Source organism: Saccostrea cucullata, unplaced genomic scaffold (assembly GCF_032062105.1).
Source record: "Saccostrea cucullata isolate Sc308-1 unplaced genomic scaffold, CSIRO_AGI_Scuc_v1 ctg2083, whole genome shotgun sequence".
Classification (NCBI taxonomy): Eukaryota; Metazoa; Mollusca; class Bivalvia; order Ostreida; family Ostreidae; genus Saccostrea; species Saccostrea cuccullata.
This window is the reverse complement of record NW_026919626.1, coordinates 107,833-135,323: the sequence shown is the minus strand read 5'-3', so window position 1 is coordinate 135,323 and position 27,491 is coordinate 107,833. Positions and strand designations below refer to the sequence as shown.

Genomic DNA, 27,491 nt, shown 5'->3' with positions numbered 1-27,491 from the left:
AGGACGCTTCCACATAAGTTTCAGCTTTCCTGGCCCAGAGGTTCTTGATAAGAAGATTTTTATTGACCCCACATATTTTTGTCTTTTCTTGATTATCTCCCCTTGTAAGGGGACTTGGCCCTTCATGTTAACAATTTAAACTTCCCATCACCCAAGGATGCTTTTTGCCAAGTTTGGTTAAAATTGGTCCATTGATTCTTGATAATAATAATAATAATAATAATAATAATTCTTTATTTAAAGAAGGTAACCCGATTAGTGCACACACTATTCTTCCCCGGGGCCTTCTATAGACAAAATATCAACATACATACATGTACATACATACATACATACATACATACATACATACATACATACATACATACATACATACATACATACATACATACATACATACATACATACATACATACATACATACATATAAATATACAAAATCAATAAATAATCATAAGCTATTTCTACATTGTTTTACAAATTTTTTGACTTGATGCTTGAAAGCATTGAGTGTTTGAGACATTCTTATATGTACAGGTAAATTATTCCATAAGATAGCACCAGAGTATTGAAAGGAGTTCTCAAAGAGTTTACATTTATGAGATGGTACACAGAGGTCTAAATTAGATTCAGATCGAAGATTGTATCGATTATTACACTGGAAGTCAAACATACTATTTAGATAAGTAGGGTGAGAGTTGAACAATGATTTATATAACAAAACATATTTATTTACAATAAGTTGCTCATACACTGTGAGCCAATCTAGTTTCTCAAAGAGAGGTTGTGAGGGCGCATCAGGAGGAGCATCTAAAATACATCTTGCAGCACGTTTTTGAAGCTTATATACTCTGTCAAGATTTGAGTGAGATGTATTACCCCAAACAGTTAAACAATAATCAATTGAAGGTATAATATATGCATTGTAAAACAGCTTGCGTGTTTGAATAGGAAGAAACTTTTTAATTCTACGGAGGGCAGAAATTTTACGTGACAGTGTTTTACAAACATGGTCAATGTGTACATTGTATTGTAAAGAATTATCTAAATAAACTCCAAGAATTTTTTCATTTGATACAATATCAAGTTTTCTGTTAGATACAAACAGATTAATTTCATGCTCAGAAAATTTTGATCTCTTTTGATGCGTACCAACTAACATGCATTTAGTTTTTGTAGCATTTAGAACCATTTGATTTTGAGAACACCATTTTTCTATAAAAGCTATATCCGTTGATAATGTATCTACAATAGTTTGAGAATCTTTTCTTGATGCATGTAAAGTGGCATCATCTGCAAATAACTCTAATTTGGATTTTGTAATACATAAGGGAAGATCATTAATGTAAAATAAAAACAGAAGAGGACCTAGAATAGATCCCTGTGGAACTCCCGCTGTGACTTGCTGATAAGATGAATGTTTGTTGGACAGATGTACACTTTGAAGTCTTTCACTTAAATATGATCTGAACCATTGTAAAGTTATTGCATCAAAGTTATAACATTGTAGTTTTTTAAGTAGAATATCATGATTGACAAGGTCAAAAGCTTTACTGAGATCACGAAAAACAGTACCAACAAGTTTACCTTGGTCCATTTCATTTAACCATTCATCTGTAATTTTTGTAAGGGCTGTTTGGCATGAATGTAGTTCTCTGAAGCCTGATTGAGAGTCTACTATAAGATCAAAATCCGAAAAAAGAGATCGTATATATTTTGCCACATGTTTTTCAATAACTTTTGATAATGTTGGTAAAATAGAAATAGGCCTATAATTATTTGGATCTAATCTGTTTCCTTTTTTATAGACTGGGGTAACTTTTGCAAGTTTAAAACTATCGGGAAAAATGCCAGTTTTGATACTAGTATTTATAATATGGGTCACAGGTTTATGTATTATTTGTGAAGTAAGTTTCAATAAACGTGGCCCGATGGTATCAACACCTGAAGATTTACTAATATCTAGTTTATTGAGTAAAGCTAGTACTTCATCATGATTTATGAGTGGGATAGAAAACTTGTCTACACCCAATTTAGACTGAACAAAATCTAAAAGATCTGTCAAGTCGTTTTCCTCCTTACTTATGCCTGAAAGGAGTTCTGTAGAAATATTTGAAAAATGAGAATTAAACATTTCTACTATTTCTTGCGTGTCCTCTGTGATATAATTATTTTTAGCAAGTGCAGCTGGAATATAATTATTAGATTTAGAGGCTAAATTGTTTAGTACATCCCACATTTGTTTTGGATTTGTGTTTTGTTCTATAGCTGTTTTGTAATAACTAATCTTGGCGTTTTCAATTAGTGATGTAACTTTATTGCGCCATATTTTGAAATTTTCAAAGTCTTTATTTTTATGGAGGGTATCACGCATGTGTTGAGCTTGCAGAATTTCTTGAGTTAACCATTTAGGTCTTGTGTCATGCTTAACTAATACCGCATTAAAAAGTGAATAAAATTTATTAAGAAGTCGAAAATGTGAAAAGTTTACAAACGGACGGACGACGGACAAAATGTGATCAGAAAAGCTCACTTGAGTCTTCGGCTCAGGTGACCTAAAATACTTTTCATTATCAATTTGTCAATAACTATTGTTATACTTATCATATAAGATTTTTTTAACATTGCAGTCTTCCAGTTTGAATGTGTAAAAGCACAATATACAGTAAAATACAAGAAAATGATTTTTTTTAGAAAAGAGAAAGTCGCCGTCACAATTTTGTTCATAATTTTCTCACAAGTGTAACGAGCATTAAGAATGCAAAATGTGTGTAATCTTAATATCAGAAGTTTTACACAGGACCCTGATTTACAAATAAATGCTTCAGTAATCAAAGTACTAACACAGTTATATTTGGGTTACAGGAGAAAACTAATAATTATGTTCTTGAGCATATACACTTTACAACTGTTGCAAAAACACATGGTCACGGTAAAATATTTGTTGCATATCACAATAAGCTGTAAGATTTTACCTTCATGACACACAATAGACACAAGTTGGACAACTGCATTTTTTTCCAATGTAAATTGTAGTAGCTGAAATCGGTTTTGAAATTCAAACATGAAATTAATATGATATAAATAAACATATGCCTCCAACATTTTCTTGAAAATAAAATTTCTGCTATCAAACTGCGGTTTAAAAATGATATTGCTTCTAATTGATGTCACTACAAAGTACATACTTTGTACATCACCTGAGTATCTTGGCTTGAAAAAAAGAAGATATCAGTTCCATTTTGAGAAGTTTAACTTTATAAATGGTCTCAAGCTCCCAGGGGGGAAGGGGCATCATTTGAACAAAAATTAAGTTGTAACAAGTTTACAACACAACAGACAACAAAGAAATCGGATCAAAAAACTCATTTAAGCTTTTGACTCAGGTGAGCAAAAATGTGTTTCGCCATGCAATTTTAAAACAATTACAAATATAAAATTAGACCAGATAATGAACACAATAAATTGATATGAAATAAACTTTTTCCCAGAGGTGATTTTACAAGGAAAAGTTCTCAATATAAAGATACACATTCTTCATTTCACATTTGTTCCAGTTTTCAAGGGGAAGCTTGTCCTCCAACATACAAAAGACTGACAGCACAATTTTCTAATATATATCAATGCTTGAAATTGTTCTCCTACAACAGTAAGTTTATCAAATCTCCCAGCCATCCTTTATGCTCTGCCATTTGTGGTGTATACCTCTAGAAAAATAAAATATTTTACATTATCATTAAAACGACATATAAATAACAAGTAAAATTGAAGATCTGAAGGGTATTTTATTTATTATGACATTTTAAAAGTACCTCTTTGCTTTCCTGGAGATGTCATCTGGCATTAGGGAACCCCCAACATGGTAGTGATGGAGTTAAATTTCTCCGGAATGAGAAATTAACCAACAAACCTCCAGAAGCAATGAAAAAGGTTTCGTAAACAAATCTTTCCAGGAACCATTATGCTCTGGCCCTTATGGTTTATACATGTACTTCTAGAAAAATAACAAATTTTAAATTCTAAATTAAAACAACATATAAAACTAGTAGACTAATTGTTCACTGAACAATTAATGGTCTTTCCACCTTTCTTTTAAGTTTTCATGTCATTTGAATTAAAAAAGAAAACAAAAAAAAAAAAAAAAAAAATTAATTAAAAAAAAAAATTAATAAGTGCTGCCAGACGGATTCGAACTGTGGACCCTCAGCCCTCAGATTGCCAGGCGAGCGCTTTACGCACTACACCACAGGCTCCGATGACTTTGTTTTCCGTAAACTAAGAGTGAAGAAAAAAAAGAAATGAAAGCACGTGGATTTAAATAAAAATAGTACAGAAACACGTGTATTTATTTGTTTGTTATGGAACATAGAGAGGAATAATGAATAGTTTCGAGAAAAACGATTGGTGGATAATGAAAATAGAGATTTCCTGTAAAAAAAAAATAATTTGAGTTCGTTTATAGTTTGAATAGATTGAGTTAATCAATACAGAGCTTATGATACATTCGAACTTCCGTGTCGGCACTGTGTTTACAATTTGTGAAAATATAGGCGCGTTCGTTTTGACAGAAATGGCAAACTCATAGGTTAGATTAAATAATCATCTCTATTTGCATTGAATTCATAGTTATGAGCATAAATTAAACTTGAAACATGCATTTCATGAAGAAGACGGTGTCACGGAGAGCGTGCAAATTTATTTTATATGAAAAATCGCTATTTCCGAGTTTCAGCCGATTCATATTTAAATCTAAATAAAATTAAAATAAATTCCATACACCTAAGAAAGCAAGAATACTTGGCATTAAAATGTCGTAATAGAGCAGGAGAATCGAATGATATTAACAATAATTGCAGAAATAGCCAATACGAGCTTTAATTAATTTTTATGCACAGCAGTAACTTAATTTCAGACAGAAAAAAAATGCAGATTTTGCCGATATTCACTAGAATTTCATTGTACTTTAGAGACTCACCTTAAAACTCTCAGGACACTTTCTTTCAGGTCTTTTCTTCCTTTCATTACGAATCTTATGTTGATATTTCGTTTCGTTTGACTTGTAGACATTTTCTCTAAGTTGGTGTTGATTTTATTTTTTTTTTTTATAAGGGGGGGTATTTTATAAGCATTTGTTAGAGTGATGGTTGTAAATACCTCCACGACCTTTAGCTTGATTGTGACCTTTGGGTCAATGGGGTCAAAGGTCAAGGTCATTTATCAAGGTCAAAGGTCAAGGTCATCCAAAGAGAGAGAGAGAGAGAGAGAGAGAGAGAGAGAGAGTTAAACTTGAGATTAACACTTGGAGCTGAATCTAGATAAAGGTAATGAATATTTCTTTATTACCTTTTGAGTAAGGGTCAAGGTCAGAGTTAAAGGTCAATGTCAAATTTCAAGGTCAAAGGTCAAGGTCATTTGGATTTTAAGCTTAAATTGACCATTTCTCTAGTTTTCCAATGACCTTGACCTTTGACCTTGACCTACTTTTCAAGTTCAAAGGTCATAAGATCTCATGCACTTGGTCCCATATCTTTACCACTTGTCCTTAAAAAGTTTTTAATTTTTCTTGTCAGCTTTAAGACTTTCAGGGGCAATAACTCATTGAAGGAGTCACCGAATACTTTTGCAATGAATAGATTGAAGAGTCCCCTTAATTAGTCAAAGACATTCGTAAAGGTTTCATACCTCTGCGGTTTATGGTTTCTGAGGAGTAGCGATAACAAGTATTTTTTGCGAAAGGGGCAATAACTTCGAAAGCGGTCAAGGTTCATTTACGCAGGGTCAACTGCAAACATCTTTTACGGAGTACATTCCTATGAACTATAAATCTTTTCGATATATCTTCAAACAAAAAAACATGCGGCGGCAAAATAATAAAAAAAAGAAAAAAGAATAATAATAAACAGAAGAATATCAATAGGTCTTTCCACAGAAAGGTGGAAAGACCTAATAAGATTTGAAGGGTATTTTATTTATTATGACATCTTAAATGTAAATCATTATCTTTCAAAAGCAATAAATTAAGATCACTTGAATTCCAATCCTCTGTAGGAATCCAAACCACTTCTTTATACAAAATGCTTACAAGTGCATTAGCAACACGTACACTGTCTACCTCTACTATCTTCTGAGAAATTGTTTGATGCTTTATGCATATCTGCTGCAATGCAAGTAATAGCTGAGACTTGCTTTGACAATTTTTCTTTGAACCTGATATTTTCCAGAAAATTTTGTCTTTTTCTTTTTTGAGCCCTTGACATCATCGACATAATACATCTTTAAGATCATCAAAATCTCAATCTGATCTTTATTTTTTTTTTTTACATCTCAAATTGTTAATTCCATAGTTGTATGACACAGGATGCCTTTGTGCTCGCATGTCATGCAGAACATGTGTATTTTTTTTTCACATACATTGTATTCCCATTTATGAATATTTTTTTTTATTTTATAATGAAAATAAATAAATAAGACACTTTCACCCTGTTATGTTACACTAAAAAAGTGGTCTATATTTTTCTGAAGCGATATGAGTAAACATAAATCAATTAAAATAACTTATTCCAGATTTATTATGAACAGGTGCATGTGGTGGATTTTGATCCGCTCCTGGCTAAAATAAAAATGGCGTCGTTCCAACAGATGCTTCGTTCTCATCGTATTTTTCGTGTGATACAACAAATAGAAATATTATCTTGGATAATTTCGTTTCGTATCATTGCATGCAGAAAAAATATTCATTCGATTTTCACTAAAACATGACCGATTCTCTCAAGAAAGTGGAAATCTAGTCGAAATTTCAATGGCATGTCCTGTCGCACGACTGCTGTTTTGTGTGTTTTCAAAGACTTGAAAATAATATTTCTAGTGAGGCAGTTGCCTCATTACTACAGTGGAAGCTACTTTTGCGGAAAAAACACAAAGAAAAATTTATATAGAATCAGGCCCTTAAAGCCGCAAAAACAAGGTGGCGCTAATGTTTACTCGGTCAGTACCATACAAAGTCCTATCGATAAACTACTGGCTAAGTTTATATTTCAGAGCAACACGTGCAACTATACTTAAATGTACATGTAATTACATTTACGTACCTTCTAAAAATTTCCTAGTAAGCCTCCACAGTCCCGTCAATTTCTTTTGAAGTCACTGTTGTGCTGCCGATTTTGCGTGTTTTTGTTTACAAAGCAAAGTAGCATGGTGCGTATGAATATGAAAAAAGTAGTTCGATCTCTATGTTAGGTCTATGTGTCATTTGTATAAATCCCAACGAACAGAAAAATTAACTAATGTTTTATGCAATTAGATTGAAAATTTTAAAAATCGACAAGACTATGCACATATAGGAATATGAGAAGTGACGAAATACACTTTCATTCTTCGGCGGTTTAAAATGCACTATTTTTTTGTCGGAACGACACAATAAGGCATGTCTGATGTCAATGAAAATGTTATTGTTTATACTTAAAATAAATTTCCTTTCAAAAAAAGAAACATTGACATGTCTTCAATATATATGTTCGCTTTTATTTATGTAGAGTTTCTCAAGATGTGATACAATTCATCGTAGAAGGAACTGAATAAACGAATTTAGGTCAACATTGCAAGCAGTAGCATTACTGAGTTGATGTCCATCAACTCGTAAAAATGGATGTGTGACGAATGTTTAACGAAACAAGCTACTGACAGATATAGGTAGATGATAAAAATATATCGGTGAGAAAAGTAGATAGAACGAACAGAATTCAAGCCCAAAATTTTAGTAAGCAATACAAATCAGGAGCAGAGCAAACACAGACCTCTTAAATATCAGAGATAGGATAAAGTGCCATGTTGAAATGAGCGCCCCCGGTCGAACTGTTGGAAGAGACCGTGTGGTCCTTTGTCATGATCGGAAAATAACGGGAAAAAATCGTGGACAATTCAATGTATTTGTATGCTTGTTAGTTGTTTAACGTCCCTCTCGAGAATGTTTCAATCATATGGAGACGCAACCACCTGCCGGTGGAGAGCTGTAAATTTTGTCCTTTGCTCGGCACTCAGGGCCATTGAGCAGTGAGGGAGCTTTTTCACGCATGCACCAACTGCAACATAGGACCTCCGTTAAACTGTCTCATCTGAAGTACCGTCTCTACATCTTACAGTGGGTTCCAACCCGTGACTCTATATCAGACGCTCTAACCACTGCACCACGCGGGCGCGATTCAATATGTAAATAATGACCTAACAATTTGTATGAAAATCTTCAGTCTTCATTTGACGAATTGAATGATTATATTTACTGAACCATACTGAACTACTATTTTCTAATGTCCGTGTTATCTTGGCTTTTAATTTCAACTTTGAGTAAATATCTATTTTATATCTTTATGTTTCACTTTCCATATTTTTATCAGATAAAAAGATGAATTTGAAAACCGAAGATAATACTGAGTTCTGTTTTGTATTCTTTAAAGACTTCCAGATAAAAAATTAATAGGAGGCGTTTCTGCATGGAGGAAGAAGGAATTTGAAATGGTCAATGGTTGGTCGAACGTGTTTATAAACTGGGGTGGGGAAGATGACGATATGAGCTACAGGTTTGTGTCTTTTAGAAAGGAATCAGCAATGTATGAACATTTTTATCCTTTTATTTTGAGAAAATGTACGAGGGTTTTTGTCCCAGAAAAAACGTGCGTGAACTTCTTGAATATTTTAAAAACTAACTATGTTTTGCAAATTGTTTAAAAATGATTTTTTTGTTATCTTGACACAATATTATTGGCCTGTGATGTCCTTGCCTTAATTAAAAGCAATATTTAAAGGTATTAAATATTTTATCCCACTACAGTTTTGTCTTGCATTGAAAAAAAACCTTTGTCAATGGAGTTTTATTTATCATCAGACTATACGGGAAAAAACCCCATAAATACAGTATGATCTGGTGTACTCGTGTATATTTTTTTTATAAATTTGACAATATGAATGAAAAAATATATGATGTAAAGTGCAAAAGCACTTTAAATTAGATATTGTCAAAAATGCTGACAATTGGCGATAATGTCCAGCACCAAATTATCAAGCAACACTGTGTTGAGCGGAACATGACATAGGGAAAAAGAGATGCTAAGGATAGAAAAACGTAAGTCAATTCAATTCTTTATTTCCTGTTGCCATATGGCACATCAGACAATTACATGTATTATAAACAAGGTATACATATATCTAAATCATTCAGTTATGTAATACATTTTTACATACGTATTATATACATGTATTAAACAGTTTAATAAAGCCATTCTTCTTTTTCTAATTTTCCCAATTTAGACATTTTGTTGAAATTTTGAACACTTAACAATTGTATAATTTAAAAAAAACTGGTTTTAAACATAATACTGTTTGATATATTTAATTCTAAGATCTTGATAACTATGTATTGAATCATAAACCTTGGACTGGTTAGAACAGATGTTTGGAAGACCATTCAACTCTTTCAAATTCATTAAATTGGGCCTCCACACTCACCTTGATTTTTTTCTGTTGGGATATTTCACGATGAAAGTGAACTCAAAATAGCTTGAAAAATGAAAAATTATTTCCCAGAGACTCTTTGCAATAGTAATGGGAACTTTCTTGCATCGGACAGATTTCTTCTTTCAGCAAAAATGACGCCATTAAGAGCATATTTGTTAACTACGTGAAATTTTACTAGTTCACAGTTCTATATTCCTTTATTCTATATTATTTGTTTGCCGTATTTACTTTTTTTTCATAAAAAATAATTCTTGAAGTTGTGACTTTTAATTAGAAATACTGGTGCATGGTATTGGTTAAAACACCAGTAAAGTCTAATTGATCAAAATGGTAGCATTTTTTCTGAAACACTCTGTACATAAAATTTTAATATACGAGGGGTGATCAAAAAGTTCGCGAACTATTTCTATATCTACAAAACCACAATTCAGAATAGAAAAAAAATTGGTACACAAATAGCCATCCACACAAGTTCTAAAAATAGCATATGTTGTAGTAAGTGTTGCTCCTTGTTTGTGACGTCACTTTGTAGATCACTTGTGACAAAAAATAGTTGTCTCAGTCGTACGCGTCCGACGAATGACTGTAAAATTTATGGTATATCTTGGAAATTCCTTTGCAGTAGCGTATGATAATTTATGTACAGTTTATTAAGACAAAAGACTTCCTATAGATTCAATCAATAGGTGGATTGATCGTTTTAAACAGTGAAGGAAGGCAGGTGGTTGAAAATAATACTTATGTTGGCCAGTGAAAGCAAGTTTGAAAAGAGATGTGTTTTTAATAAAGCGATCGATTTGTTATCAAAGACCTCCAATTTACAGTTTGAAAAATAGTTGAAGATCTTAACAATGATATGATTATTAAAAAACCTAGGATATCGTTTACTTTAGATTATAAACATTTAGATATGATTAAAAGGAGACATTCATTCTCTATCCACCTTGTATAAACATCTCTCCCAAGACAGATGATATGGGTTTTGATGGTCGCCATGCTATGTTTGGAATGGATACTCTTATCCACCCATTCTGTTGCCGAGATTTGTCCATTTCTGACAAATGAACTGTTCTTGTCATAAAAATTAACTTGCATGGAAAGAAATATGAAACTCAGAAAAAATCAGCTTTTGTGACAGAATGCTACGACGTGGGTCACGTGACCGCCTATATCACGTGATTCGTGCATGAGCAGAACGGTGGCAGATGTGTTTTAAAATTGGAGAAGAGTAATTTAAAATATAATCAACAATAAAACCAGATATTGTTTCTTCTATGGAGGTTAATCAATTAGTTCGCGAACTTTTTGATCACCCCTCGTTAAACGGAATTCATCTTCTACATCATTTAAGTCACATAATAAACACATTCTGTTATTTCTATTTTCATTTACATATCTACCTTCTTCAACCCGTAATTTATGACTAGACAGTCTAAGGCATGTTATATTTTTTGTATGCATGTTTAATACCTTTCAATAAATAATTCTGTTAAAGGTACTTGGGCACAGATTTGAAGTTAATAGTTTCTCTATAACATTACGACTTATATATTTTTATAGCGTTTCACCCAAAAATTAATCAAAAAATATTATTTCATTTAAAAGTCATTAAAACTTAAATTTTTTTGGCGGGTTTGATTGACACATCCTTGCACTTTCACAACTTTTAACTTTATTCTTAATACTTATGAAAAGTTGCAATCTTGTTGTGTATTAATGAAAAATATTAATACTATAATCCAGAAATTCAGAGTAGACATGTTCGAAAGCAAAACAAACACACAATATACTGTCAGTCCCTGCAGTTGTGGTGAACAGACTTAAGCGAGTGAACGCACCCGGTGAATCATAAACACCAAAAAATAACAGAGCCGTGCCGTGTTTACAAAAACTGTGTACATAACACGAATGTGATCGATTTGCAAAACTCTGTACACAACGGAATGACGATACCTGTGAAGGAGTTTTGCTTTCTAACATTTCTACTCCGAGTAAAATTATTTTTCTGGATTTAATTTTTAATATTTCTCATTGATACAAAACAAGATTGCCACTTTTCCTAAGGATTAAGAATAAAGTTAAAATTTGTGAAAGTGCAAGGATGTGTCAATCAAACACGCCAAAAAAATTAAAGTTTTGATAACTTTTAAATGAAATAAGATTTTTAATTAATTTTTGTGTGAAATGCTATTAAAATATATAAGTTCTAATATTATAGAGAAAATATTGACCTCAAATCTGTGTCCAAGTACCTTTAACAAAAATGGTCTATAATACACGTATGTTGATACAACTTTCCCTTAGTAGTCACCTTAATACTATCAAGGATTTCTTGACTACACACATAAAGAATTTTTGCTTAACTATAACTCTATGCATGAGTATAAAAGTTTTTGAAGAAGAGATAATTTAAGTAATTAGGAGTGTAATAGCCATGATCTTGCATATGACTTAGTTACGCAAAGTTATAAAAGACAACACTTTTGGCAATATTTCCCTTAATTTCATGCAATTTCGTCCATACATATTTCTTCTATGCTTATTAATATAACTGTACCCATTTGCCAGTGGTGCGCCCTTAATGGAAAAAGGGTAGAGATATAATTTTTACCTCTACTCTAGTTAGCCAGAGAACAGTTTAGTGTTTCATGAATACAATTGTAACAGTAAGCACTACATATTGTATGAATGCATTCTTTTTAGTTCAAATTCATCAGAATACAAGTGATCGAGAAAACTTGTCTATTTCAGTGACAATTTTAGTGATTACTGTAATAAAACGTTTACATTATTCTGCCAAAGAAAAATATGGTAGGAATGATCAACAAAAGAACATTGTAAATTTTGTGTGACATGTATTTGTGATAATATCACTACAACAAAGAATTACTCCATCCACATCTATATTCTACATTAGAGTCATGTACCCCCTAAAAATGTAAGCCATTTTTTTTTGTTAATGGTATAGGGTAGGTTATAATAAATGAACTAGTGAGCTTGAACGGATATCAACAAAATATGATTTTCTTATTCAATTCACATCACTTTAGATTCAATTGATCAGAAATTTGACCTCTTTTCACAGTGACCTTGACCTAGACTAGGGTTTGCAAAGTGGTCTACATTTTTGCAGTTCCAATGTGTATAAAGTTCTTCATAGTTTATATCTACTTCACAATGAAGGCTAAAATATATCTGACCTAAAAAGTTAATACCCTAGACGAGGACGGCTGGCCAAGAAAGCGCTGTGGAAAAAGAACATCAGAACAGGAAACATCAGCAGACGGGTGCAGAAAAAGAACATATACAGCGAGACGATGACGTTCAACTTCGACAAGACCACAGGGGAAGTAAACGTTCAGATGAAAGACTACAATGCCAAGCCCTTGCGACTACTCGGGAATCGTTACGAAAACTGGGACGTGTACAACACCTTACAGGAATACAACATGGTCCGAATGGAGGGCGTCACGATGAAGATAGACAACTTCCAGGTACACCGAATCATAACAACGACCAAGAGCGGACAGGACGTAGAAGAAAAGATCACGTTCACCGACCCAATCATATACTACTACTGGGACAAGCACGCGCAAGTTCCCGGAGCTATATCAGCGAAGACGGAGAACGCCCTACTAGAGCTGATGAACAGAAAATGCATTCATAATCGCAAGGACGGGTTTTATTTCACGAAGAGATTCAGCAACAAGTGGCAAAGAGGCATGGTAAGTCCAGCGGCCCTGAAGAGGTATATGGAGGGCTCCATTAGTATTGGTACGACCTGAGGGAAAGTGCTGCAAGACCTGGGCCTGAAACCGGTGCACGGAAACATCTTCGATGTATTCAACCCGAAATTCCCCATAGCACATAACAGCGTCTATCCACGCGACTAGTTCACATACGACAAGGCGGAACGGAAAGTGCGTGACTACCTAACCTACTGCACGGCCACTTACATCAAAATCCGGTGTCTACGCAAGGGTGAATAAGGGAATAAAAATGTATGAAGCTGAAACATAGCGTCATGTTAAACAAGAGGCCCATGGGCCACATCGCTCACCTGAGAAGCTTTGGCTAGATTTCCCCCTTGTTATACATATTGTGAACCCACCCTACCCCATTGATCATATTTTAGACAATTTGAATTCTACATTACCACAGAATGCTTCCACATAAGTTTCAGCTTGTCTGGCCCAGTGGTTCTTGAGAAGAAGATTTTCAAAGATTTTTCCAATATATTTCTATGTAAAATTTTGATTCCCCATTGTGGCCCCGCCCTATCCCCGGGGGTCATGATTTGAACAATTTAGAATCTACACTACCCCAGGATGCTTCCACATAAGTTTCATCTTTTCTGGCCCAGTGGTTCTTGAGAAGAAGATTTTCAAAGATTTTTCCTATACATTTCTATGTAAAACTTTGATTCCCCATTGTGGCCCCGCCCTACCCCCGGGGGTCATGATTTGAACAATTTAGAATCTACACTACCCCAGGATGCTTCCACATAAGTTTCAGCTTTTCTGGCCCAGTGGTTCTTGAGAAGAAGATTTTTTAATGACCCCACCCTATTTTTGTCTTTTCTTGTTTATCTCCCCTTGTGAGGGGACTTGGCCCTTCATTTTAACAATTTAAATTCCACTTCACCCAAGAATTCTTTGTATCAAGTTTGGTCAAAATTGGCTGTGGTTCTTGAGAAGAAGTCGAAGATATGAACGGACGGACGACGGACAAAATGTTGTTTTCTTTCTCACTTGACATGCTCTCATTTTCATTCATGGTTTCATTTTCACACAATTCTCATGTCAGCATTCTTTTCTGTTTCTTCACAAAAGAAAAGCTCACTTGATCCTTGGGCTCAGGTGGGCTAAAAACAGTACATTACAACATAGTGGGCTTAGCTACGAATCAAAACCTGGCTTAAAAAAGTATTTTCGGCAACTAGTATGTAAACAGACAGAGATCTGACTGTTAGTATTTCACAAGCGATATTTAGAGCGTGAGCGTATGTCTCTAGGTAAATACTACGCAGAGAACCTCCGCTCTACCAAAAAAAATGGCGACTTCAACCAGGAAGAAGCAGTCAACACAGTCTGTAAACTGTTGCTTCACCGTCAATGACAGGTCAGACGAAGACAAGGCACGGCTTACCCACATGGAAGATATTTGCGAGTACATGATCTACGGAGAGGAACGGACACTGGACACCGGCATGAAAGACCTCCAAGGCTACCTGCAACTCAAGACACGTAAGAGATTCGAACAACTAAAGAAGATCGCAAATAGGTGGCACGGGGAACATGCCAGGGGGAGTCCAGATGACAATAGAGTATATTGCAGCAATGGCAAGAACGTAATAGAATTCGGAACCATAAACCGTCCAGGAGAACGAAAGCTGGACATCGAGAAGGCATCCCGAGACATGGCCAATGAGAAAGCAACCATGCGAAGTCTGCTCGACGAGTACGGAAGAGGAGTCGTGTACCATGTGTCAAAGATCAACGAGGCAGCATGGGCCATAACACGAGAAGAGCGTCTGGCAGCAGCAAAATATCACTCTAATTGATACCCCTGGTAAAATGGCAGAGACGATCACTACGCAGGTTTGAAAGAGAAGACGACAGAACCATCCTCTGGATAGTAGACAAAGATGGAGGAAAAGGAAAGACTTGCTTCAGCGGGTACCTAATGGCGGTTCTCTGGGCGGCCCGATTCTAAAGAACGGAAAAAGCGCCGATATCAAGTACTCATACAGAGATGAGAAATATGTTGTATTTGACGTGGCCAGGGCAGCAGCAAAGCATGTTAATTACGAGGCCATCAAATCGGTGAAGAACGGAATCATCTTCAGCCTAAAGTTAGAAGCCAGAGCACGTATTACGGCCCGACAAAGATGATAGTGATGAACGACTTCCCGGACATCGAGGTCCTCAGTGATGACCGGTACGAAATAATGGACATCGCAGAACACCCGCGCATCTTGACCAACCGCCAGGGAGACGTGTTAGACAGCGACAGCGAGGACGAATACCCGATGAAGAGGCAACATAGTGTCAGCTATGAGACGCGAATGGCTAAGCTCGATGAACTTATAAGAAATTAAGTTCTTTACTATTTGTTTGCATGTCAGACTATTTGTTTACGCTGAATAAAGCATGGCTTACCTCAAATCAAGAGTTCTTGCATTATTCCTCAGCGTTCTAAGATGGGTTTTGGAGTAATACCGGTTCAGCCAGCGATGTGGCCCTACTGGGCATAAAAGGCCGGACAAGGAGTAAGCAACACGTACAACTGGTAAAAGAATCAGACTGCGCCAAAACGCCGATACGGGCCAGTACGACAGTTCCTGGGCAGTAAACTACGAAGACGAACTCGAGGCGGTAAAAGGGGCAGTAGATGAAGATACAGACGACACAAACACCCTAGACGAGAACGGCTGGCCAGGAAAGTGCTGTGGAAAAAGAACATCAGAACAGGAAACATCAGCAGACGGGTGCAGAAAAAGAACATATACAGCGAGACGATGACGTTCAACTTCGACAAGACCACAGGGGAAGTAAACGTTCAGATGAAAGACTACAATGCCAAGCCCTTGAAACTACTCGGAAACCGTTATGAGAACTGGGACGTGTACAACACCATACAGGAATACAACATGGTCCAAATAGAGGGCGTCACGATGAAGATAGATAACTTCCAGGTACACCGAATCATAACAACGACCAAGAGCGGACAGGACGTAGAAGAAAAGATCACGTTCACCGACCCAATCATATACTACTACTGGGACAAGCACGCGCAAGTTCCCGGAGCCATATCAGCGAAGAGGGAGAACGCCCTACTAGAGCTGATGAACAGAAAATGCATCCATAATTGCAAGAACGGGTTCCACTGCACGAAGAGATTCAGCAACAAGTGGCAAAGAGGCATGGTAAGTCGAGCGGCCCTGAAGGGGTATATGGAGGGCTCCATTAGCACTGGTACGACCTGAGGGAAAGTGCTGCAAGACCTGGGCCTGAAAACGGTGCAGAGAACGACATCTTCGATGTATTCAACCCAAAATTCTATATAGCACGTAACAGCGTTTATCCACGTACTACAAGGCGGACCGGAAAGTGCGTGACTACCTAACCTACTGCACGACCACTTACATCGAAATCCGGTGTCTATGCAAGGCGGAAAAAGGGGGAATGGAAAGAGCCAAAAACTGGCAGAAAAAAACAATATATGGCTGTAACTGTAAACAAGGAAATAAAAAAATGTATGAAGCTGAAACATAGTGTCATGTTATGAAAATCATAGTGGGTCGAGCTACGAGCCAAAACCTGGCTGAAAAAGGTATTTCCGACAACTAATACTGTCAAACGAGAATATTTTGCGCACTACTAATTTTAGCACCTTTGGCGCAAGAGCCCCTGAACGCTAAAATTTATTGTGCGCTAACGGAATTCTAAATATTACTTTGTAGTGTATGTTCAAAGCTTTCTCAAAAGTACATGTAAACCGGAACGTGTAATTAATGTTGAAGGGTCATTGGATTTTATATACACACAAGCAGTGTACATGGTAGGATCAATCGAGCAAGTTCTGCCAAATCATAATTTATTTAACTAGAGCAAAGCTCGTTGCAAAGCAACGAGTAGGTCTTCCGTCCTGTTTGACCGGAAGTAGCTTTCATTTTTAACAAAAATGAGAAATAACGCCCAAAAATGCTTAGAATCCTCTAAAGCTATGTTAATTAATGCAAAGATAAGCCATTTTTGATACTTCCGGTTTGACCGGAAGTGACGACGACGCACGAAAAATTAATTTTTAAGCTCCAAGAGACATATGTTGCCCAAAAAATTGTCAAAAACGGCAAAAATACGCGTTTTCCGACTACTTCAGGTTTGGCAGGAAGTGACGACGCTGGACGTATTTTGACGACTCCATTAGATTAAGCTTGACATTTTCAACAACTTTGTTTCTTTAATGTATAACAAATTCTCAATACTTTTTGAGATATCTGGAAAAAAGTTTTTGCCCCTCTAGATCCCTTAATTTAGGGGTCAGCCCTTTTTCCGACATATCATTTGAAAGATTTTCTAATTCTGCACAAATTAGGTTCTATATATTTTAACAAAATATTTTTAGTTTAGAAGATAAGAAGCAAAATATATGTAATTTTTGGATCTTTTAAGCGTTCTAATATTTGACCCCTATATAGCGCCATTTTGAATAGAGAGATCGAAAAACAAAAACCAATGTGCACAACTTCAATCCTTCTATTATCTAAAATCAGTAGAATTTCTGCTCCAGCTTTAGCCGTCTCTGAGCCTTTGTCTGGAAACGAAAGCCTATAAATTTTCGTTTAAACGGAAATAACTCAAAACCGGAAGTGACTTTTTGAAACTTTAGTCAGCATTCTGATAGAATTTATAAACGTTTATAACCTCTGAAAATTTGAGTGAAATCCGTTGAGAAATGAGTGAGATATGAGGCCTCAAAGATGCGGTCTAGGAAGCAGAAGAAAAAAAAGAATAACTAGGAGACTAATTGTTCTCGAACAATTAGAGGTCTTTCCACCTTCTTTGAATTTTAATTTCAAGTAATATTTTTCTCTTTTAACTTTAATTTCATTAAAAAGAAACCAGAAATAGTTTAAAATATGACAAAAATTAAAATTTGAAAAAATTGGTAATGACCTTGACCTCTGACCTTCAAATAATATTCAAGGCCAAAGGTCAAGGGTCACATTGCAATTAACCCCATGCCTTTATGACTTATATTTTTAAAGTTATAAGGTTTAATAGTAAGTGCAAAAGTGTTAAAGGTCAAAAACTCATTCAATGGGTCATCAGATCCTTTCGCACTGGAACATAAAAGTTGTGCCTAAAGTCCCTTAAGACATAAGTGAAGGTTTCATGTCTTTATGGTTTACGGTTTCAGAGTAGTAGCATTAACAAGGTTTTTAGCACAAAGGGCAATAACTTTTAATAGTGTCAATCTTAAGGAACAAGAATGAAATCTTTAAAAAATTTTAAGAGTACATACTAATGATGCAAAGACCTTAAGTATATGTGGAAAGACAAAAGAGATATAAAAAAGCTTAATTTCTCATCTATGGAATGACCTTGACCTTTGACCTTTACATAAATTTTAAGGTCAAAGGTCAATATATCTTATCCAGTTAGTCGCTTGTCTCTACGACTTCTCGTTTTAAAAAAAATTAATTATTTGTAAAATTCAAAAACTTTCAGGGGCTATAACTCATTGAAGGGGTCACCAAATACTTTCGCAATGATAATTTCCAGAGTTTTCTCAAGGAGTCAAGGTTTTTCGCACAAAGGGCAATAACTTTTTATAGCGTCAATCTTAAGGGATACGAATTGAATCTTTAAAACAGATTTAAGAGTACATATAAATGATGCTAAGACAGTTTGTATATTTTAAAAGACAAAAAAGATATAAAAAGAGCATAATTTTTTAAGTTTGGAATGACCTTGACCTTTGACCTTTACATGAATTTTAAGATCAAAGGTCACTGAATCTTATGCAGTTGGTCCCAAGTCTCTACGACTTCTCGTTTTGAAAATTTTTAATTATTTGTAAAATTCAAAAACTTTCAGGGGCTATAACTCATTGAAGGGGTCACCAAATACTTTCGCAATGAATAGATTCCAGAGTACCCTTAAAGAGTCGAAGACATTAGTGAAGGTTTCATGTCTCTGCGGTTTACGATTTCGGAGTAGTAGCAATAACAAGGTTTTTCGCAATAACTTTTAATAGGTTAATCTTAAAGGATACGAATTAAATCTTTAAAACAGTTTTAAGAGTACATATACATGATGCTAAGACAGTTTGTATATTTTAAAAGACAAAAAAGATAAAAAAGAGCATAATTTCTTAAGTTTGGAATGACCTTGACCTTTGACCTTTACATGAATTTTAAGATCAAAGGTCACTGAATCTTATGCAGTTGGTCCCAAATCTCTACGACTTCTCGTTTTGAAAATTTTTAATTATTTGTAAAATTCAAAAACTTTCAGGGGCTATAACTCATTGAAGGGGTCACCAAATACTTTCGCAATGATAGATTCCATAGTACCCTCAAAGAGTCGAAGACATTAGTGAAGGTTTCATGTCTCTGCGGTTTACGGTTTCGGAGTAGTAGCGATAACAAGGTTTTTCGCACAAAGGGCAATAACTTTTAATAGGGTCAATCTTAAGGGACAAGTATGAAATATTTGAAATAGTATCTAGAATACTTATTAAAGATGCAAAGACAAATTGTTTATGTTAAAAGACAAAAAAAGATATTAAGAAAAACTAAATTTCTTATTTTTGGAATGACCTTGACCTTTGACCTTTACATGAATTTTAAGGTCAAAGGTTAATGAATCTTATGCAGTTAGTCCCATGTCTCTACAACTTCTCATTTTAAAAATATTTAATTATTTGTAAAATTCAAAAACTTTCAGGGGCTATAACTCATTGAAGGGGTTACCGAATACTTTCGCAATGAATAGATTCCAAAGTCCCCTCAAGTAGTCGAAGACATTAGTGAAGGTTTCATACCTCTGCGGTTTACGGTTTCGGAGGAGTAGCGATAACAAGCATTTCTTGCGAAAGGGGCAATAACTTCGAAAGGGGTCATAGTTCATACGCGTTGGGTCAAATTTGTTCATAACTTTTAAAGACCTTTACGATGAACAAAAAGTCTTTTCAATAAATGTCGAAACAAAAAATCAGCGGAAGAAAAATAATAGGAATAATAATAAATACTAGGAGACTTATTGTTCACAGAACAATAAGAGGTCTTTCCACCTTCTTTAAATTTTAAATTTTTTGTATACCTGACTCCTAAAAATTAAATTCCATGAAAAAGAAACCAGAACTCTCTTAAAGCATAGAAAAAATGAAAATTAAACAAAGAAAAAAATAATGACCTTGACCTTTGACCTTGAAAAATATTCAAGGTCAAAGGTCAAGGGTCACAATGCAGTTGCCCCCATGCTTCTATGAATTATAGTTTTCAAGTTTTAAGGTTTAATAGTAAGTATAAAGAACTTAAAGGGCAATAACTTATATAAGGGGTCATCAGATCCATTTGCACTTACACAGTGAAGTAAGGCCTAAAGACCCTTAAGATATTAGTAAAGATTTGGTGTCTCCACAGTCTACGGTATCGGAGGAGTAGCAATAACAAGGTTTTTTGCACAAGGGGCAATAACTTTTAAAAGGTTTAATCTTAGGTGAGCAAGAGTGAAATCTTTGAAACAGTTCTAAAAGTACATGGTAATGATGCATAGACATTAAGTATATGTTTAAAGACAAAAGAAATATAAAAAGAGCTAAATTTTCCATTTTGGAATGACCTTGACCTTTGACCTTTACATGAATTTGAAGGTCAAAGGTCAATGAATCTTATGCAGTTGGTCCCATGTCTCTACGACTTGTCGTTTTGAAAATTTTTAATTATTTGTAATATTCAAAAAGTTTCAGGGGCAATAACTCATTGAAGGGGTCACCGAATGCTTTCGCAATGAATAGATTGAAGAATCCTCATAATTAGGCAAAGCCATTGGTGAAAGTTTCATACCTTTACGGTTTACGGTTTCAGAGGAGTAGCGATAACAAGGGTTTTTAGCACAAGGGGCAACAACTTTTAAAAGGGTCAATCTTAGGGGCTAAGATTTATATCTTTGAAAGAGTTTCAAGAGTACATATTAAAGACATAAGATAGATCGTATATGTTAAAGGACATAAGAGCTATTAAGAGAAATTTATTTCTCATATTTGGAATGACCTTGACCTTTGACCTCAACATGAATTTAAAGGTCAAAGGTCAATGAATCTTATGCACTTGGTCCCATGTCTCTACGACTTCCTGTTTTAAAAAATTTTAATTTTTGATAAAATTTATAATTTTTGAGGGGCAGTAACTCATTGAAGGGCTCAAAGAAATATTTAGCAATGAATAGATTGAAAAGTCTCCTAAATTAGTTGACGACATTGGTGAAGGTTTTGTATCTCTACTGTTCACGGTTTCTGAGGAGTAGCGATAACAAGCTTTACAGTGAAAGGGGCAATAACTACGTAAAGGGTCAAAGTTCTAACATAGGGGGTCGTTTTTCGGAATAACTTTGAATATCCAGTATCATGAACTATAAAGTTTTTCGATAAGTCTTACGGTGTCAAAACATAAGGTAAGAAATAAAATAAAAAACAGAAGCATTTCAAGAGGTCTTTCCACAGAAAGGTGGAAAGACCTAATAAGCAAATCAATAGGTCTTTCCACAGAAAGGTGGAAAGACCTAATAATCTTTACCAACAGAATCAGTAGAAGGTCTTCCGTTGGAAACGGAAGACCTTAATTAAACTATTGTTAGTTGTTACCCGATAATTATCATTAGCACCTTCAAAGTTTGGCTTCTCAGCGTGTCAATAATCTATCGCCTCGAGGTAAACAATGCAATCAAGCATGGCGATTAGGATGCAGACGGCAATACCTGATTATAATTACCGTTTATCCAAGTAACTTTCCTTCGATGCATGCATTATTTTAATATGAATAGAATGCGTAAATACTCCATTTCTTTTTTTTCAAATAGAATTAAAATAAAATTTAATATTGCGCCATGTCTATGTGATTGCAACACTACGATAAGGTTGACGATTGTTTACTTACTAGTAAATACGGGAGTGCTATTGTGTCTCCGTGCTTGACTAATCAAAAAATTAAATATGGTCATGAATTAAAAAAATAATATCATATTTATATATTTTAACGACAAGTGCAAGCGCTAAAATTTATTTGCGCCAATGTATTCCCAATTGCGTTTGCGCTAAAATACGTATGCGCCAAATTTTCTCGTTTTACAGTACATGTACATAGACAGACAGAGATTTGACAGTTGGTATTTTACAAACGATATTTAGAGCGTGAGCGTCGGTCTCTAAGTAATACTACGCAGAGAACTTCCGCTCTACAAAAAAAATGGCGACTTCAACCAGGAAGAAGCAGTCAACACAGGCTGTAAACTGTTGCTTCACCGTCAATGACAGGTCAGACGAAGACAAGGCACGGCCTACCGACATGGAAAATATTTACGAGTACATGATCTTCAGACATAAGCGATTCGAGCAACTAAAGAAGATAGCAAATAGATGGCTCTCGGAACAGGCCAGGGGCAATCCAGAGGACAATAGAGTATACTGTAGCAAAGGTGAGAACGTGATAGAATACGGAACCATAGTCCGTCCAGGTAAACGCAAGCTGGACACCGAGAAGGCCCCCCGAGACATGGCCGATGGCAAAGCATCTATCCGAAGCCTGCTCTTAATTTTAGCATTTGTCATTGTTCCTAACTCTTTCTTCGTAACATGCCTTTGATATACAGTTGTTTGTATTTTTAATTTTAAGCCATTATTTCAAAAATTAACGTTTAATTGAAAGAAACTGAGGTAATCTGTCTAATTCATTATACACGATATTGTTCGAGGTACATGATTTTATACACAAGACTTTCTTACTAAAGTTTCTACGAATTTTTTAACACCTTTGGCCTTGTGAGAACTCTATATTTCAGCTCCATCTGATAAAACAAAACTTAACATTTTGTTTCTATGTTTAGATAGTAATTATTCATTCTTGATTTAATTGCAAAAAATGCTTTTCAACCTTGATCGGCAACATGCTTCTGAGTGATATTGAATTTCATTTTTAATTAAACGGCATACCTAGGTAATTAAATCTATAAACAATTTCCAGTTCTTTACCCTCGTACATAATTTTTTTTGATATCTTTACAATGCCTTGATTTCTTAACACAACATTTTTGGGTTTTTTTTCCAGTGTTAACTTTCAACTTCCATTTTTATATTATATAAAATAGAGAGTCAAACAATTTCTGTAGTACATCATCATCAGAATACATAAGCAAGAACTTGTTTAGTAAATTAAACTCGAAAGATGAACAGTTGTTCCTTATAAAAATGAATTTCACAATCAATAACAAAAAGAGAAAACAACATCACTTTGTAGTTGACCAATTCTATTTTCAGAAAATTCAGATATTACACCATTTGACTTAATACATAGTTTAAAATGGTATATAATGATTTTATTGTTTTTAATAGTTTTCCTTCAATGCCATGTTTTATTAGCTTAACCTAAAGACTTCTCCTTTCTATAATCTATAAGTCTATAAAACAACAGTATAGTCTTCAACCTCTACTACGACTTAGTTGTCTGGTAATCATTGTATGTAAAACAAATATGGTATCAGTTGTTGAGAAATCTGGTTTAAAATCAAACTGTGCATCTCATTATATAGAGTTTTCCAAATCCCAATTTAATAAACGATTATGATGTATAAAGTTTACCTAGGCAACTTGTCATTGTGATACCTCTATAATTATTGGGATCATTGGGGTACCCCTTTTTCAAATACAGGGACAACGTATCCTTAGGTCCACAATTCTGGGAAATTTGTCGTAAGTGTCGAACACAGGTTTATCCTAAGTTGTAAAGGTTCGAGGTTGGCTTGACAAGTATCCAATAGAAGAGAATAAACAAAAAAAAATGAAGACAAATTTAAACGAAGAGGGGCTGGATGTCATACGATAGGTATCCTTGAAGACCGGCGTTAAACAATGCAATCAGATCGGGATTGGCAAATTGTCTATTAAAAGACTTAATTCCCAAATTGTATGGTAACACTTATATTTGCAAGAACTAAAAAAAAATAAAATACAGTCCTGAATTTAAATGAATTTTATTAGAAGTATAAAAACCATGAGCTACGTTTTGACATCGTCAGTGCTGCGCGGACAGGAGATTTGTAAAATTGGTTTATCTCAGGGGAAAATGTCATTCATGGAGATATTTTATAATTTTTTTTACACATTGTTAAAAAAATGTTGACCATGACGTATGTCAAGTTTTAATTCTATAGTATTAGTGATACAAATAATATTTAAAATGTTAGCGTTTTCTGGGACAACCCTCGTATATTATACACTAATATCCAGTGGCTGTGAGTCGGATAGCGAGAGAGAAAAGTTCCTGTCAAGGGTATGATGAAAGAGCTATCCCACTTACAGCTAGTGAATAAGCGTTTTATTATAAAAAACTGATGTATTAGACTTTGGCCTGTGCGTGCAGGGGTTGGCATTGTTTTGAATGCAACCATGTGCATACCGTACATTTACAAAATAGATACATCGACACATTAATATTGTAAGTTAGTTTTGAAATAAACAAATAAACAATTAAGGTGAATATAATTTTTGTTGCAAAATTGTTGCGTAAAGACATAGCACAGAATGGCGTTGGCCTCACCTTTATTTCAAAATTGACATATAAGTATAAGATATAGATATAGATGCCCATTTTGCACCCGCAAGATTGTAAAATCAAAAAAACAATCAAGATGATTTCCGGATTTTTTTGAGGAACTAATGTTGACTACCAATTAGCGAAGCTTAATTAAGAAAAAATAAAAACAAATTTGGTAATCTTCAAGTATATGACACAAAAGACAGTACTCTTCCATTTTCTCGGTATGAAAGCGCAAAAGTTCCAGTCTATCATTCAATACCCCGGGTATAGCAGCGTACACTTGACAAAGATTCTGAGTGTTCCCTTAAATAAACGTATCAATTTAAAAACTACTTTATTGTATAATCGTATGCTATTTTATTACAACACGTGAGTCTTCTCAACAATTGCAGAAAGAAAAGCAAATATCACGGACGTAAACCAACGTTCAGTGACGAAGCTTAAAAACAATAAATCTGTACTTTGCGGTAAGCGTTTTGTTTAATTAGCATCTTTTTGCGATCATTATCAAATCTTAAAAAATTGTTTCACTAAAAACACAAAAGAAGGGAGAGCCCTTGGAATGTTGATATATGGACCATCCTTGCACCATGTTTTATTCACTTTGATTTTAGTGTTTAATTGTCCTTGATATTACTTTCAAAAATTACCATTCAGTATCAAAACCCATTTAAACACATTTTTCTATAGGTTGTGTGTCAATTTCATCGCCAATTTATCACAATTTGAAAGTTCCCAAACCGGAAGTGACCTTGATCTTCGTTGAAGCCAAAAGTTCGCGTCACACCAGGTTAAATAAGTGTAAAATTGTATTGAAACAATCTTAGAAACATGAAAACAAACAATTTCAATCGTATGCAAATGATAAAATCGATGCTCGTGACAGTCTAATATCAGCTCAAGCAGTCTGAATCATCCTCCAATTGGTGCACTTACATGCTAAACGCCCAAGGATATTGAACAAAAGGCCTCTGTGTGATGATGCTATGAAAGTACTACCAGACAAAGTAGGCAGATCATAATATCCTGATAGAAAATGTGAACAATTAAATCTACATGAATATTCACTAAACCTAGAAATTGTCTTGAATCGAATTTCGGTTAGAAACATCTGCATATAGTCCACGTATTATAGTCCTTTTATTAAAGGACAGCAACTTGTTTTTTATGTAAAAATATTTTTTCTAAAAAAAAATCATTTCATCCTCTATTTCATCAATCTATTCACTGGAAGCATCCGCTTTCCCTCGATATTCATTTCAGAACTCTTCTGGTTCAATCCAGAATGTGGCGTAACTCAAATAAAGTCGGCTTTGGTATAAGAGAACACGTATTTACTGACTGTTTGGGCAATTACAAGCTTATCGTCCCCCTCGACAGCAACTGCGCCTCGGGAAATAGTTGCTGCGTTAGGGGACGATATACTATTGTCCTCATAGATAGTAAAGAAGTGTATGCTATACTCCCTGGTTTGAAATTTTCAAACTATGAAATGTAGTTATTTTACATTCTTAACTTTATATTGGAAACATTTTATAGAAGTGTAATAATGTTAACTAGTATAACCAATATTATTATAATATAGTGTAGTCTTTAACGAAATATTTGGAGATAACGAGCAATTATCAACAACTCAAAATTCCACAAAACAATAGAAACTTTTAGTCGAGCAAGCAAGGGCCTCTTCAACATCAGAGGTGAGATCAGGTGCCATGGAGAAGTGGGCATCTCCAGCCGATCGGTCACACCCGCCATTAATTTCTTGTCATGATCGGGAATTAACGAATAAGATCCGTCAACAATTCAATGTTTCAACAATGGCCTATCAATTAGCAGTCAACAATTTATAATTTTTACTCAGTAAACTTGTATATGCTCAATATATTTAATCATGTCTAAATCTAAATGATTGTAAAAATTCATATACATTTGTGAAAAGAAGAAAGTATCAACTGCTTTTCTCAACTACAGGTATATCCTTAAAGACTTCTTTGCTTTTGTGTTTTTTTAGGAAATGTGAATTTTAAATTAATCAAGAACATTAACTGACAATGTGTAATTCAACATTGTTTTTTTTTTAGGATTACTGCAAATGGACTGAAAATCTATCGATTTCAAAATTCCATTTCTAGATACAAAATGCTTCGACATCCTCAAGCTGTTGTCAATACTGCGAGGTAAACTAAGAGGGCATTTCTATGCATGCTTAGTGTACTACAAATTAAAAACAGAAATTAAAAAGTAACGTTTCATTTTCAAAGAAATAAAGACCTTTTTCTTGCTTTTTGTAGATTTACTCTACTAGAAGAAAGTTTTGGTCGCTATAAAACAGATGGGTTGTCCTCCTTACGCTATGTTGGCGTTAAAATTACTGAGTTTAAATTATTCACAAAGATTTCTGTTAGTCTATGATGATTTTTATATTTACTTAAAAATAGATGAATTTGCCAATAAAGTTCGATGCATTTGTGTTAAATATTATGCTCATTCTTTCGAAAAGAAAAAAAAATTGAAGTTCGTGTAATGTATCCCTGCATGAATTTAAGATGAGATACAAACGGTCATAAAATTTATGATTTTCATATTGAATACATTAATTACAAAGTAGGGATATATATATATATATATATATATATATATATATATATATATATATATATAT

General features: G+C 34.5%; 1 protein-coding gene and 1 long non-coding RNA gene across 2 annotated transcripts in view; one reads left to right on the top strand and one right to left on the bottom strand.

The window, feature by feature from the left end:
• LOC134234905 (beta-1,4-N-acetylgalactosaminyltransferase bre-4-like) overlaps positions 1–27,282 on the top strand; it is a 45,441-nt gene extending 18,159 nt beyond the window's left edge. The window contains exons 5-7 of the mRNA XM_062716956.1: positions 8,451–8,573; positions 26,911–27,006; positions 27,121–27,282. Of these exons, the coding sequence (XP_062572940.1) occupies positions 8,451–8,573; positions 26,911–27,006; positions 27,121–27,241 (340 nt within the window). The 3' untranslated portion in view covers positions 27,242–27,282. The remainder of the gene's footprint in view (positions 1–8,450; positions 8,574–26,910; positions 27,007–27,120) is intronic.
• Positions 2,621–7,197, bottom strand: LOC134234877 (uncharacterized). Its single transcript, XR_009985272.1, has 3 exons — positions 7,089–7,197; positions 3,813–3,994; positions 2,621–3,707 (listed from the first exon to the last, which is right to left on the bottom strand). It is a non-coding gene; the product is annotated as an uncharacterized LOC134234877 (long non-coding RNA).
• Positions 27,283–27,491: the final 209 nt, after the last annotated feature.